The sequence below is a fragment of the Pagrus major genome, chromosome 21 (genome assembly GCF_040436345.1).
Source record: "Pagrus major chromosome 21, Pma_NU_1.0".
In the NCBI taxonomy this organism is placed as follows: domain Eukaryota; kingdom Metazoa; phylum Chordata; class Actinopteri; order Spariformes; family Sparidae; genus Pagrus; species Pagrus major.
In genome coordinates this window covers 15571565-15586929 of record NC_133235.1, presented here as the reverse complement: position 1 = coordinate 15586929, position 15365 = coordinate 15571565, and the positions used below count along the sequence as shown (strand labels likewise).

The 15365-nt window shown below is 38.6% G+C and overlaps 1 protein-coding gene across 1 annotated transcript in view; it reads right to left on the bottom strand.

Annotated features, from left to right (window-relative positions):
- Nucleotides 1–15365, bottom strand: part of piezo2b (piezo-type mechanosensitive ion channel component 2b) — a 72670-nt gene that overhangs the window by 15080 nt on the left and 42225 nt on the right. Inside the window, exons 21-34 of the mRNA XM_073492068.1 lie at nucleotides 13631–13732; nucleotides 13357–13522; nucleotides 9608–9851; nucleotides 8880–8988; nucleotides 8436–8583; nucleotides 7759–7848; nucleotides 6226–6347; nucleotides 5913–5981; nucleotides 3370–3473; nucleotides 2258–2378; nucleotides 2064–2141; nucleotides 1558–1724; nucleotides 1246–1439; nucleotides 639–821 (exon numbers count right to left, since the gene is read on the bottom strand). Coding sequence (XP_073348169.1) covers nucleotides 639–821; nucleotides 1246–1439; nucleotides 1558–1724; nucleotides 2064–2141; nucleotides 2258–2378; nucleotides 3370–3473; nucleotides 5913–5981; nucleotides 6226–6347; nucleotides 7759–7848; nucleotides 8436–8583; nucleotides 8880–8988; nucleotides 9608–9851; nucleotides 13357–13522; nucleotides 13631–13732 — 1897 coding nt within the window. The remainder of the gene's footprint in view (nucleotides 1–638; nucleotides 822–1245; nucleotides 1440–1557; nucleotides 1725–2063; nucleotides 2142–2257; nucleotides 2379–3369; nucleotides 3474–5912; nucleotides 5982–6225; nucleotides 6348–7758; nucleotides 7849–8435; nucleotides 8584–8879; nucleotides 8989–9607; nucleotides 9852–13356; nucleotides 13523–13630; nucleotides 13733–15365) is intronic.

Genomic DNA, 15365 nt, shown 5'->3' with positions numbered 1-15365 from the left:
TTCTTTTAAAAAGAAAAAAATATGAGCAGTATAAATGGTTTTTAAGACACTATAATGTAGTTATAAGCAGATTTGTATTCACATTTTTAAATGTTTATTAATTTGTCAGCAAGTCGAACTTCTCCTATGTGGACATTTTATATAATTACTATGTTACTGTGTTACAGTCATTTACAAATACACTAATAAACACTGAGATCTGCTTAAGACTTTAATGCAATGTGTTTGCCATTTATCAAATGTTCATATACCGTTTACTAATGCGGAATAGAGACTTTGAAGTAAAGTGTTACCCAATACATTCAAGTATGTAAGATCCAGTATGACTCAATGAACACTGAAACAAGAAAGGAGGTGTATATTCTAACTCTAAATAACTGAAAGGTAATTGCTGAGGAGGAGCACACCATTCATTATAAAATGTATCTTAAAACCTTGTAATTCAAAATGAAAAAAAGGACATGCATTCTTCTGGAAATTTGTGTTTTTGACAGGATGTGATAAAGAAAAGGGTTACAAGTCATGCAATGGTTCAGCTGAAAATCAACAAAAAATGAATTTGCAGACATATTTTGATTAAAAAAAAGCGTGAGTCAGGAGATGGGATGGGTGTATATGATGATGCAGAGGCCAGGCACCTGGACACGAAGCTGCTGCCACTGTCCATGGATGAATTGGACACGTCCAGGCCGTACATCTTACGCAGCTTGGGCCTGGCACGCTCACTGGTTTTGGGAATGTTGGGAATGCACTCTGGCATGCCATCGAGATCTTCCAGGGTGGATTGGCGAGAAAACAGTGTGGTTGCCTCGGTGAAGGCACTGAGAGATGGTGAGAGTGACAGACGCAATGAACAGTGATGAGAAAGATGAGATGGGATCTATGTTAGGATACACAGACAGGAGATTCCCCATATGCTGTGTAATACATTCATTATACCCAACTTTAATGTATAAAATGGGAAGGAAAATGATGTTCTTGTTTATCTCATTAAAAAACACAGAAAAGAGTGGGGATGAAATGTTTCAAAGTGATGATTATGAGATGTTAACTCATGATAACCTCACGGCTGTCAATGGCTGCCACCTTAAAGGGTCAGTTCACACAAATGATAACATTTATTTCAATATTCTAACTTAACTCTAGGGGTGTCATGATGTCGTGAAACTAGACTTTATTGTTGTCACTCTCTCTAAAACATTTCATGATGTGGACTCATTTGGTCTCCCATGTTGCATTGCGTACCTGGATATGCTGTCTCTTGAGGCTGTGGAGTCCTGGCTCTCCATGCGGTAGTTTCCTCGCTGTCTGCGGACCCTGTTGGAGCCCGAGGCCGGCTCATCATCGCTTAGCATTTCCATACTGGCCTGCCTGGACATGTTGAGCCTCATGGCCTTCTGGTAGTAGATGTGGATGCTCTCTCTGGACGGCACGTTACCCTGGTAGGCAGAGAGGAGATCATTACCTAGTTTGCTTGTATGTATGTCAATTAACAAAAATGATCAACATAATGTTCTTCTTCTACATGTCAGGAGTCAATATGGAGGTTCTTGGTACCTTTTTGACCTCTCTGGTCAGCATGCAGCGCTCTATTTTCAACACAGTGGAGATGTCAATGTACTCCCTGCACATATCGTTCATCCACTTGGTGAAGCTCTCCACCGTCGTCTGGAAGAGCACCCAGGTGAACTTTATGATGTTGAACACTCGCTTGATGATATTGTCTGTGGGAGGGCAAAGGATGGAAAAGTTATTACAGTATATTACAATTTCAAAAGCACAGTCACATAAATCAGAACTTGCAAAGCGGTAGAATCATGTTCTAGGGACTTTAAACTCTGGTCCCTGCGATGGAAACACACGACTTGTCACTGGGGAAAAGTTCCTGCAGTGGAAATGCTTAAATAAGTAAGATATAGAAAGCCAGATAATATCTTAATGAGTGCATTTTTTTTTGTACATTTTATAGCTTTATAATAAGATGCTTAAATCATGAAATAATCACAATAAATACAAATAATCTGAATAAATCATAATAACAATTTTCTTGAGGAAAAACCAACCTGGACCACCAGACTTCTTGTTCTCTCCCTTTTCTTGCCCATCTGAGAGCTCACCAACCTCGATGGCCACATGACCTGCTGCAGTACAGGAAATACACCTCAGTGTGGTTAAAAGAACGAGAAATGAAGGTCCACTTTTAAATTGTATTCAGATTTGTTTCAAAAGAGTATTTTTATCCACAAAACCTGCTCACCATCTTTTTTTGTTTTTCTGCGTCTAACTCCTCTGGTGTATTTTTTCCAAAATTTGCGTTTCTCTTTGCCTCGTGCCCTCAGGGCAGCTTTGGGGTCTGTGATCCAGGCGTGATAAAGAAACTGGAGAACAGAAAGAAGGAGTTTAGTATCAATGAAAAGATGCTGAATAAATGAGGTAAATAATACAAACAAAAGGAAAAATCAAACACCAAGTTGAGATGGTTTTGCATGTTTCAGTAATTACATCACTGCAATACAGTCGAGTCTGCAGCTCATGAATGCAGAGTTTCTCAGCGGCAGATTCTCACATAGCTTCTCTGAACACACCAACAAAAGCCTTTTTCAAAAACAGTTCATTCCAGTAAAAACTTTAATAAAACATCAAAGACGGACCACCTCGAGCAAGTTTTAATACTCTTCGGTCTAAAATTGTATCGTATGCTGAAGAAAATAGTCGGATGCGTTGCTAAGAATTAACACTTTTTCAGTTAATGCACTGAGACATGCAAAACCACCAGTGTAACACCAAACACAAACAATGTCTTTCAAAAGAAAAAGCCAAAACACTAAATGCTAATACGTTTGCTGCCTCACTGATCATGATAACTGACAAATGCTTTAAGCTCCAAGCAGTAGATCAAAACAGACAGGACACACATTCAGTACCGTGTCAAATAAAGCTCCTCTTCATGCAACCCTTGTCAAGACAAACAGCATGACAACAACATGCAAAAGAGCATCTATTTCATTTATTTCTGCCCAAGCAGAGCAACAAACATTAGCTGAGAAGGCAAGCGGTGTTAGTTGTGGTGGTGAGTACCTTTCCTGCCTTGACTACATACTGCAGTATAGTTTTAGGCAGCTTAATGATAGACTTGGGCAAAGCCAGAACAGCAGAGACAAACTTCCCAATAGCTCGCTACAGAGAGACAACAGAGTGGGAGGATTAGTAGAAAATTATTTCATATTATCAGAAACAACAGAGGTTAACTGTGTTAGCAGAGCAGGATACTGTGAGGGGAATATAAATATTTCATCGTTCATCATATTCTCCTGAATGTTCACAAAGAAAAAACAATCCGTGAAGAGTCGAGCCACTACTTGAAGTCACCTGAAACGCCGACTTCTTTGGCGGCTCATCGTCTTTTTTCTCCTCCTCCTCCTCTTCCTCCTCACTGTCAGTTTCAAACAAGTAATAATCTCCACTTCTAACCACTGAGGGGGCAAAGGGTACAGTGTTGTTACATTCAGTCAAACAGAAGCTGAAGTCATTCAACATTTTCACAACGTTAAAATGAAATTCAGAGAGTGGGTTCCTTTGCTGACAGGAAGGAAAATCAAACCACTTACCATTAAAATCTATGTAATTCATCACCAATTCAACATTTACCTGACTCTACACAGAGATGCAAACTTGTTACCTGGTCACTAAAATTGTGGTTTTGCATGCAGTAGTGTAACTGGCTTATTTGACAATATGTCAAGCATGGAATAGTTAATCAGCCTGATAAGAGTTGTTTTAATGAAGCAAATGCTAGCCATCACAATTTGGATGTACTGTTAGGCGTTATTTTCATTGAGTCTAACAATAGCTAGCGTACTTGTTATTCCATATTACACTTGTAACATTTTGTGTTAAAGTTACAGATGTTAGGGCTCTGGGGCTTGTTTAACCAGAATAACTTCACCATTGTGAGGTTGATTATGACATACTCCAAGGTGAGCTCCTCAGCCAACAGCATCATTTTAACGTTAGCCCATAATGGCTCCATTTTCTTTATGCTAAAATAATATTAGCAAGACATTTGGGAATTAAACTTTTTTTAGATTCATAAATCAATATATGGATTAGAACATGTCAGGAAGCCAGATGAGCAGTGATTCTCTCTGCCTGAGGTGTTGTCAGGAAGTCAGACTGGCTGCCAGTCATTGTCTTGTAAAATATCCAAGCGTCATTGCTCTTGGGAAGGCATGAGCAACACCTGCTATGACGTCTGCATCTATTGTCCTGTTGTTACCTGAGAGTATATAAGTCGAGACAATCTGAAGGCTACAGAAGTTAAACAACGTTGGCAGTAACAAGTAACAAGTAGTTGAATAGGCCTGATGTAGTAAATGAAATGCTTCTCACAGTAGCCTAATGATGATGCCCTTCGAAGCAGGCAAATCCCCAGCTCACTGACAAACGACTGAAGCTGAATTAAACATTACCTTGACGCAGATTTTCATTTAGTTGGAGTGGTTGAGTGGTTGTGAAACCAACTTATAAACATCAAATCTAAGCACCTAATTTACCAAACCACAGTTACAAAAGCTGCAAAGAGCAAATAAGTACAGACTTTCCTCTCTCTCTCTCTCTTTCCCTTTCAAAATATAACATTATCTGTGTTTTCCATTTGACTTTTCAGTTGCTGTGCATTTTTTAAAGTGGCCTGAAGCTTTTCCCTTCACAGTACTTTTGCAGCGGTAAGATTATATTAAATCTAGGGTGAGATTTTTCCTATATTCATGCTAAAATCGACTGTACATCCACATTTCAAAGCTGATATTTAAAAAAATACCACCTGATATTAAAAAATATATATCAGGGGGTTTGCATCCCTGTCTACAGTAAGTCATGACATCAACACATATGTAAAAACATCAGAGACATGACAGGATGAAACAGAAAACACAGAAAACACACAACACATCTAAAATATTAGTACGACTAACTATGAGCACAAAGCATAATGGAGAATTTTCTATTAAAGACTCTTTATTCCTTAAGCACGGTCGCCTTTAAGTTATTGGACAGAGAAAGTGACTCCTGTCTGCAGTAGTTAAGTGTTAGAAGCAATGGGATAGACGAGGCTGACTTATGTCCTTGAACAGAACCACAGTGGGCGGGAGGTGAGGGAGGATGCTGGGATATGGAGACGAAACATCAAATGACAGAGAGATAAAATGGAGAAATAATTTGAAAATGTCATGTGGGGGTGGAGTACGATATGAGACATGAGTTCAAACCAAACAGGCAACCATTGATGGATTCAGAGAGATGCTACAATCTTTTTTATTTAGACTGTAAACGTCGTCATTTTATATATTTAATCGCTGGTCCGATCATTTGTTTATTTTCTCCTGGCTAACACCTGTTTGGTGATCATGTCTACAGGCAAAGAATGAACAAACTCTTCATCCTTTATTCCAGTACTGAGAATAAAGGCAAGTCCACTTTCATATCTTTGCGTGAAAGTGTTTTACAAGAGAGCGATTCTCTACTGTGGGCTCTTTAGGTGAGACCGAAGATGACGTTTAGTTTTTAAACAATGTCAAGTAAAAACCTCCAGCCATTAGTCATTTTCTCTTTCTTCATCGTCTCATCATGTCTATTTAAGGCAACCCTGCTCTGCAGTGATACTGACACGTTTCTTTACATCATTGAAGTGCCTCTTCACACACTGTGTACAGTTACATGAGAACTACAGGTTTCAATAAGGGCCCTTAAATAGAGACAGAAAAGGACTAAAGTCTGGATGGAGCAAGGCTACTGTTTGATGGTGCCTTCAGAGCCCAGGGGCAGTACGGGAATCCTCAGGGTTCTGGTCAAGGACACAAGGGCCAATCAGACTGGAGGAAGAGAACAAAGGGGGGTTGGGGGGGTCAACCTACTGGAAGCATGGTCAACCCACGGCCTCCACCACTGCTTTTTTTTGGTCTTGGCTTTCGTTCGCTGTGCTCCTAAAATTTCACAAATACAGCAATGCAACATTTCATAAGAAAATTCAGTTCTCTGCAAACTTCAAGGCACATTTTCACTACATTAAGCTGCTCTTTTAGAACAAATACTATTGAATATACATCATTACACAATATTTAATGAATTATTACACTCTCACCCATCTCTCTTGAACATTACTTAGTAATCACAGAACCTCATAACATTAGCTACACAGAGAGAGGCCCCTGGCAGCCGTCGTCATACCGTCATCATCATCCTCCTCGGGCTGGACTAGGGTCTGTCCTTCTCCAGACTCCTGTGCTATGCTCAGCATCTTCTCCTTGCCCCTCTTAAACTTTTGCTGCCTCACCTTAATGCGCTCCATCCTGATTAGATCAGAGAGAAAGTGAAGAGACACGAAGTATCGACACAGATGAACATCACCGACAGACTGACCATAAACATCTCCAGGCTTCATATGGAAATTAGTGTATGTTATGTAACGGTGGAGTGCTCATTAGAGCGGGTGAGTGGATGTTATCAGAGCTCATGAGTAACTCCTGAGGTAAGTGTAAGTGGTGGAAATACATTGACTTTATGTAGTGTGGTATAATGAGAGACCGCTTCCTGGAAACAGTAATGGCGGAGCCAGGAGTTGTTTTTAATCCAGAACAGATTTTAAATGCTTTCTGAATCATGTTTACTTACTTGTGGATCAAATTAGGCCTAATATATATTAATCCTCTGCTGACAAATACACTATTTTACATTTGCTAAAACCATCAGTGCCCAGCTGTTTTGTACAGAAGCCCTGAGAGGTGAGAAATTAAAACTTCTGGTGATCCGTTTTCATTTTGTTTTTCCATCTTTGAAAACGGGTGAAAAAAAAGGTTGAGCAGCTGAAAAAATGTTTTGCCAGTATCAGTTTTATTTGTGTTGTTTTTTTGCTTCTTTTTGTTTTCTAATCTTTAAAAATGTTGGTAGGTAAAGGAAAGTTTTATCGTGTATTTTTTTTTTCTTTAAACGTTTTTGCGGGATCCGTTTTATTAGTGTTTTTCTTTTTTCCTTTTTATTAGGTTGTTATTTTTTCCATTTTTAAAAGTTGTGACAGGTAAAAAAAAAAGTTGTTTTTTTTGCTTGCTTTTTTGTTAAGTGTTCCACCTGTTCTCACAAATGAAAACAAAATTACAAAAATGATCCCATCGAAACTGTTTTTCAACAGATTTTTTCATTTGCCTCTCGGGGCTTCAGTAGTTTTGGTAATTACTGTGCCTTTTTTTAATGAAACTATATATTTGTGTCCTGTTTTTTTAAGATTTACATCTCCAGTAGGAATCAACAGGCTCAGGACAGAGTGCCAAGACAGACAGTCAGAGAAAATAACACACTGTTGGTTTTGGTCTTTTCAAAGGCAACATGACAACTACAGAATAATGCCAACCTTATTCTTTAAAAGAAAAACAACCGATTACAGTAAGAATTGAGCAGCATGGACAAAAAGCTTTTAGTACAACAAAACAAAACACAAAACCCTTATAAATCAAGCCAAAACTGAAATGAGTGTGTGTTTAGAATTTGTATGAAAGAAAAAAATCCTAGGAATATTGTATATACTCTGAAATGTACTTGAAATCATAGGTTTTTGTGCACACTCTCTGGTGTATGTAAATGTATACCTTTTAAAGATAAGTCTCATCATATTTAAATTACATAACATCCCCTTGTATTGCATATTGTACACAAAACCCCAACCACAGAAATACACAACATGGAGTGAGTAAATATTTGGAGTCTCACTGTCTCTTCAGCTGCTCCACAGATTTGCGCTCCTCCTCCAGTCTGGCTCTCACCGCCTTCACTATAGTGGCCTGGAACAGCTCTGCCCCTCTGAAACGCACAAACACACATCAGTGACCAATCAGATGTTGTGTCAGTGTGTTACTATTTTACTATTTAATGAGCAAAATAAATTTAAATCTCCCTTTGGAATTAAATTTCACACAACCCTGTCGACGGGTATACTTACTCCATCTTTAACTATACTGGGCAAGACAATGTTTCTCAGTTTATGTTGCACAAATAAAGAAATTTAGCAAAAGTCCAGTGTGTAGGATTTAGGGGGATCTATCCATGGAATGGGAGGGTGAGCTTTCCCATCACACTGACATTAATCTCCAGAGCATATTTTGGATTTGGCTGATGTGTTTGCTTGATACACATCACTGCTTTTCTTCTCGTCCCTGTCAAAAGTCTTTACATGTTATCTGCTTGCTGAATAAATCATGCAAACCTGAATCTAGAGAGCCTTACAGAGTTGGTCTATATTTTTCTCAAATAAATCATATTGCAATGACCTTTTCCACAGCAGATTTGTTATCTAAGCAGGAAAAACCCTGTCATAACTGATAGAGTAAGCCTTTATAAATACTTGAAGATCGGAGCAGCACCACTGAGTCTCAACCTCAGCTGTGTACCTAGATGCGAGGATCTGTGACGCTCTGATATCAGCCACCACGTGGAGGAAGTAGTAGCTCATGAAGACTCGTCTCTGCAGCAGCAAGAAGGCGAAGCAGATACTGTCCCAGATGATCCCGGCCTCGGCGCTGGGCTGCTCACATCTCACTGGTGCAATATACATACAGCACACTCATACACAATCTAATTCAATCACAGTCATTTCACAAAATTGAGCTATTGACTTGTTCACACCACAGTAATCAATTCGTGGAATGAAAATCATTAACCTGCAATGAATTCCTCTCTTTGAATGCAAGCAGCAAATGCTGATTACCTCTAATAACAGGTGAAAGTAAGGATTCCTCCTAATACTGAAGGGGATATCTCACCTTCTGGTGAACGTTTTTCCACAATAAACGACCATAATATGCACAAAGAAGTAAAATGTTAAATCTACTCACAGTCCTCCGGCTTCTCGCTGTAGCCATTGATGGTGCAGGCGAGACTGAGCAACTGGATCAACCAGCAATGGTTCACTACCAGAGAGTTGATGTAGCCACAAGCCAGGATCTAAAAATGTTTACATTATATTTACATTTTAAGTATTATATTAAACCTTTAATGGGAGACGCTGCAGCTGAAAAGATTGTTTTTCTCATGTACTGGTCTTTTTTGAAATTTTGGGCAATTTTGCTTCCAAAACATCTTCTTTTATACTAGAGGGAAGAAAATATCCAAAATACACATTTAGTTCCTTATTTTAGTTCAGATTTCTGTTCTGAAAATGAATGCAAACAGCAAATATTCAGTAAAATAATATGTGATTTGCATATTTAAACATTTAGCATTTTGTAAGGCAAAGAAATAAATGTCAATGTATGTAATTATCTGGAGAAATTTGATGTTGATTTCAATTAGTGACATTTTTTTATCCTAGTGTCTTTTTTTGGGGGGGGGGGGAAACGGAATTTTACAATACATATCTTTAAGTGTAAACTGGCAAAGTTTCGTGGTGATACCCATTAGTTAGAATTTATACCCTGTTCACCTACAGTCTCTCCCCTTAAATATCTTTCATTCATGCAGACAGATATCTAAACAACATATCGACTCACTTGTACGCTACGTAAGATTTGTCTATCATATTAATTAATTGGACATGATATACAAGTTGAGATAGACGACTCACAGACAGAATATTCTTCATGGTGATCACAAAGATGTTGTAGGCGATCAGGAAGTCCCAGTAGTGCAGGATCTTTTTGATTGGTTTGAGCAGCAGCTCACCACCGAACAGCAGGAAGTAGAAGCAGGCCACCAGGTAGCCCATGCAGAAGACACTGATGCGTGTGGTCCCCGTGATGAAGATGATGGTGAGGACAAACCAGAACAGGTAGCTAAACATGATGACCTTCAGCATGTCCAGGTAGGACCTGGAGGACAGAGGTGAAACCGATATGTCAGTTTTCCAAAAGGATTTCAGAGTCAACAGATAAATGAGATGTGTTTTTGGGAAGCCTTGACAGGTCTAAATGTCAGGGGAAGGTTAGTGTTCAAAAAATCTGTGCTTCAAACCCAGAGGTGATGTAATCTGACATTGAATGTACACTGGAGCGACAGGAAAGAATTGTTATTGACGTTGCTAATAAAGTTCAAAGTTCAAAAGTTCAAAGTCGACTTTATTTGTCAAAACTGCAATATGTAATAAGGATGCATGTTTAGCACATAGCAATAGTCAAAACAACATTTCAGTTCTTTCTGCTGCTGTGTGCATAATCTGCCGCCCATCAATCACACTTAGTGTATCGCTTAGCGTCAGGACACCGGTAAGAGTCTGATCAATGAACGTGAACCAGAGCTGAAACCCGACTCCTGTCACTCAGCACAGGTACACTACTGCTTGTCCTGCGTGTGTCTAACATGCTAAAAGCATACGTATGGATCCTGTGTTACCATGTGAGAGCCCATTAATATGATGTGTGGAGTGAAAACATAGGAAGCAACGTGCATTAATTAGATGGAAAACAAGGGACCACAACAGCTGCACAGTTTAGGAAGCAGCTCTGATGAAGTGGGTTTGGATCGGACGATGCGTTGATGGGCCGGAATAGCTGAGTGAGTGTCCTTCTTCATCAGGGGGAGAAAATACCTTTTCCATACTTAAAAGCTATTTATTGAGTTAGAGTACAGGGCAAAAGCGTCTGAGTCGCGGAGTGACGGACAGAGTGTTTTTGTGGATTATGGATTTCTCCCCCACCCCGTATCCGTAATTTGATCCTGGAGGGAAACGATGGAATAAGTGCAGAGCTGCTGTGGCGTGGACAGACAGGCTGTACAGCTCTCTTTCTTTCTACTAGGGCTTGTTGATGGACACAGAGTGCGTTAATAAAAGACTTGTCCACTTTGTGCATCAAAACAGTGGAATGTGAAGAGCACATAATCAATGACTGTGGACAGGTCAGGATGCTCTCGCTGTCTTTTCACCTCGCTCTCTATTTCCCTGCCTCTGAAAACCTTCTCTTCACTCTTTTTTATGTGCCACGTCGGTATCTAGCTCTAGATTCAAATATCGGACGACAGCCAAAATTCTGAATTATGTATACAGTCGGTTTTCAAAACCGGCTCCCACTAAACTACTGTCATCTGTCAGTTTTTCTTACCTTTATTTATCCAGGATAAGAGATTTGCTGAGTGTGTATTTTCTTATTCAGCACCACCCCACTTAAGATTTCTACAGTTACACAGTTAGCAGCCAAGAACAACAGCAGATTCATACTGAGTTCTCTCTGAGCAGCTCGACTGGAGAGGTTGGGATACAGTGTCTTACTCAACTGTTCCTCAGAGGTTGTTGCTGGAATTTTTTTTACTTTTCTAATCCAATTCATTTACCTAACCACAACCATCTGTTATCAACTTGCTTCTCTATACTTTAGTCTATCAGTGAGTTTAAAGTTGTACTTTATATAATACAATACATGTAATTATTTATTAATACATGGAAATACATATAAATAGTTGTCACATAATATAGTTTAATATACAAATGATATATTAATGTTATATTATATTGTATTTTCTCATATCTTATAATTGTCTTCTCTGTGTATCTCTTATTAAATCTCTCTATAGTGTGATATTTCTGTTCAAGAAGGAGCAACTGTAACGTAACAATCCCCCCTTAGGGATCATAAAGTATTTCTGATTCTGATAACTTGGTTCACAGTTGCAAAAACTTTTTGATTTACACCTGCAATAACAGATTTTTTGGCCATGTAAGGCTGGCAGATAAACACAGAATTACAACATCATAACCTTTTCTGCTGATTTTCGCAAAACTTGTTGGCAGTTGTTTCATTCTGCGCATACAGCAGCAATGGAGCAACATTATCATTCATTTGTTTCTGACCACCTGGCGAACGCAGGTCCAATACATAGTCACAATATTTTAAAATATGAATTATTTTTGTTGAAATACATGCAGACAGTTTAAATAACTGATTGATGTAAATGTGTGTCATTTATTCATTTATTTATGTCATTTATCAAATAAAAAAAATAAAATTAAAAAGAAATGTTTAAATTATAAACATAAAGTCTGGTTAAATTTTGGCCACTGGCTGGTCTTCTATCAAATACTTTAATTTCTGATGAACATTTGTCATATTTAGCTCAGTTTAAAGGTGCTACATGTTAAGAATTGTCCACCTGCCGAATTCAAACTCCAAACAACTCTAAGAAGTGTGGCTGTTGTTTACTATCAGACTATCATCTCTTGTGGCTAGGGGCTAGCTGGTTAGCAAGCTCACTTCAATAGATATCTCTGCAACCCAATACATTGATGTCTTTGACATAATGTCAAAACTGTCATTCTTTTACATTCTGTTGATTGTGTCTGTTATTTTTTTTAACATTTTAAACACAAATTCTTACATATTGCATCTTAAAGTATACTGTAATCAAAGCTTAACTGCTTTATTAGATATAGTTACCTTCTGACAGAAACACCCAATACATTATTCATTCTCTTTTAGCTCTGTTTTTGGTCTCCACCAACTCCTGAGGAAAATGTCTGACTCTTAAGCTGCTAAATGTTCCACTATGTTCACCAGCTAGCCACTAACTGTGTCTGTCTACCATTTGGTGCTGAGCAGGTTGTGTACAGTGGGTTTTGAATAAGTCTGAATAAGCAAATATGCGGGCTGGATGATAAACAATGGCGTCAATTCAATCTCTGTAAAGCCAAAGGGGGCTGCAGATGTGGTAGACAATTCTCTGTAGGTTCATCACTATGTCTCATTGTCTCATTGTTTTCTTTTTACCATTTCTGATAAAGCTGCTTTGAACATTTTTTCATGCCATTATCTCATTTTGACAGAACATTTACAAAAGAAAAGAAAATCTGACGGTTATCCTGTTTCACTTTTGATGATTGAAAATTGTTGTTTCCATCATTTCAGAGACAACTGTGAATAGTATGCATTGGCAGCACTAAATTAAAACAATAAAACCTTAAAGTTAAAATTCTACTCTTTAAGATTTAAAAACAAAGCCATAACTCCAAACAGACACAAGTCTTAATGTTTAAATCGACATTGCAGCTCTTACCTGATTTCTTTGGATGCAAATATGATACAAAAAAGAACTTGCTTATACTGAACACATTTCACTTAATTGATATCTAACTTAATTAAGCATCTATTAAGCCAACTACTTCCCGTCCTCTCCATTGTCCTCCATGTTAATGCCAGTTCAGTCAAGCTCCAATGGCACCAAACTTATGACGACTGTTTCCGGTGAATCTAATGTAAAATCTAATTTAACTGTTGAAATACAAGCATGGGATCCATCGCCATATACTGTCTCCACATGGCCCTAATAGGAACACTTACTTCCTGCTGCAGTGTGAACACAGCATGATGTCATTGTGAGCTGCTGTACCTGCAGTGGATGAAGTCGGGAACAGGGTTGTGGACGCTGAAAGAGGCTGCGTCCAGGTCTCTGCAGATCTCCACGTTGTCTCCAGCCATGAGGCGGACTGCCGCCTTGTTCTCATCGTCAAAGACCTGCCTCTGCATGGAGGCGCACAGCAGCAACATGAAGTCATCTAGACAAGAAAAGAGGAGAGGGGGAATCTTAGTAGCAATTGCTACATATCTACTAATTGGAAAAATATGGTTCAAACTCGTCTCCAGAGCTATGCAGATACACGTACAGATGAGGAACAATGAATTGGGTTTGGTTTTGAAATCTGGAAGGTAGAGCCACTTGATCACATCGGAGTCTGTAGTGGAGTTGAGAAACCTCCAGGGATAGTCTGAAATGAAAACATGCACCATTATCATCAGATATAAACAACATCAACATGTCAGGTTTATTGATGGAGCACTTTAAAGGGACAGGATTGGCAACAAGAGGCTGACATGGTAACAAATAAAAACAGAAAAAGTACATCTTTACTGAACGATGTGAAACAATCTGAGGCCTCAACGTTCTCCTGGGCTAAGATAACAACTTTTACACAGATAAGCAGTTTCAAAATGACGAAATGTTGATCTTGTAATGTAATTTACAAGTAACACAGAGATCATTTTGAGGAAGTTGTCATGGTCCTGTCATTTCAGTTTCATTTTATTTTTGTTTCATAGGTTTTATGGGTTTCTGTGGTGTCTTTTTCCCTGTTCCCCTCTTGTATTCTTGTGCTCCTCACCAGCCTAAATTTCCCTTCACACCTGTTTTGCATCACCTTCGTGGATTACCCTCACCTGTGTTTCTCCATCTCACTCCACCTGCACCTCATCCCTATACAAATGTACCAACTGCGCTTTCTTGCTCTCTCTTGGTCAAGGACTGAAGAATTAACCTAATGTGCATGTTTGATGTCTTTAAAAGACCTGATCTACAAAGAAAAAAACAAATGCTGTGTCAGGTATTCAAAATGGTAACAACTATCGATATTTGTTATGGTACTATATCGAAGTTAGAAATTCCAGTATTGTGACAACACCAGGTAGGAGTGCTGGCATCCTTTCACAACATAACACTGAAACAGATTTTGTTTCGAGCCAACATAAAATATAGATTGTCGGTTAAACTTACAGAGTGAGCAAGCAAGAAGGCTCCATTATTGATTATCCGTCTATTTTGTGCCATTAAAGAGCCAAAAGATGTGTTATTCAACAGAACTGGGAGAAAAATGAAAGAAATGCAGGTGGGAAACAATTGATATTCAGGAAGAAATAATTGTTTGTATGATGTCTGTGCAGCTTATCTGCTGTTAACAAGGCATGGGATTTATCGAGTCAAAGAACAGCCTACAGTCTGCCAGCACTGCAGCAAAGCAGAACAAATTAGCACAATGTTTTTTATACAAAGAAAGGAATAACTTTGTGTATTACATTAGCCGAATTTACAAGAGGGGACAAATAATTAAGAATTCGTCATAGACAGTGTTAAACAAATTTAAAGTTTCCCCGAACTCAACAACTCACAAAACTCTGTCAAGGTCAGTGCAGCAGACCAAACACAGGAATGCAAGAAGAAATTAAATTCTCTCATAAACATTGTGATACTTTAATCTAAAGGCTCTCTGTGTATGTGTTGAAGTGCACAGAGACGCACACAGACCCACTGACCTCTGACCCGAAGGATGAAGGACGTCAGGAAGACAAGGCACAGAACTGAGAAATCCTGCCTCATCCCACTAATCATGACTGTTTTCTTCATCCTTCCCAGAGTCATAAAAATCACCACCGGGTTTCTGCTTTAAAATGCGCTAATTTACAGAATACCAGAGTTTTGGTAATAACTTTTACAACTTTCAGATACAAGACCAATTCATTTTTGTGATTAATTTTCCTTCTACTTAATGTATCAATAGATTAATTAATGCCCCTTTTAACTTAAGTACTTAATAATATTTAAGTAGTGAGGAAGCTACATTGGATCTT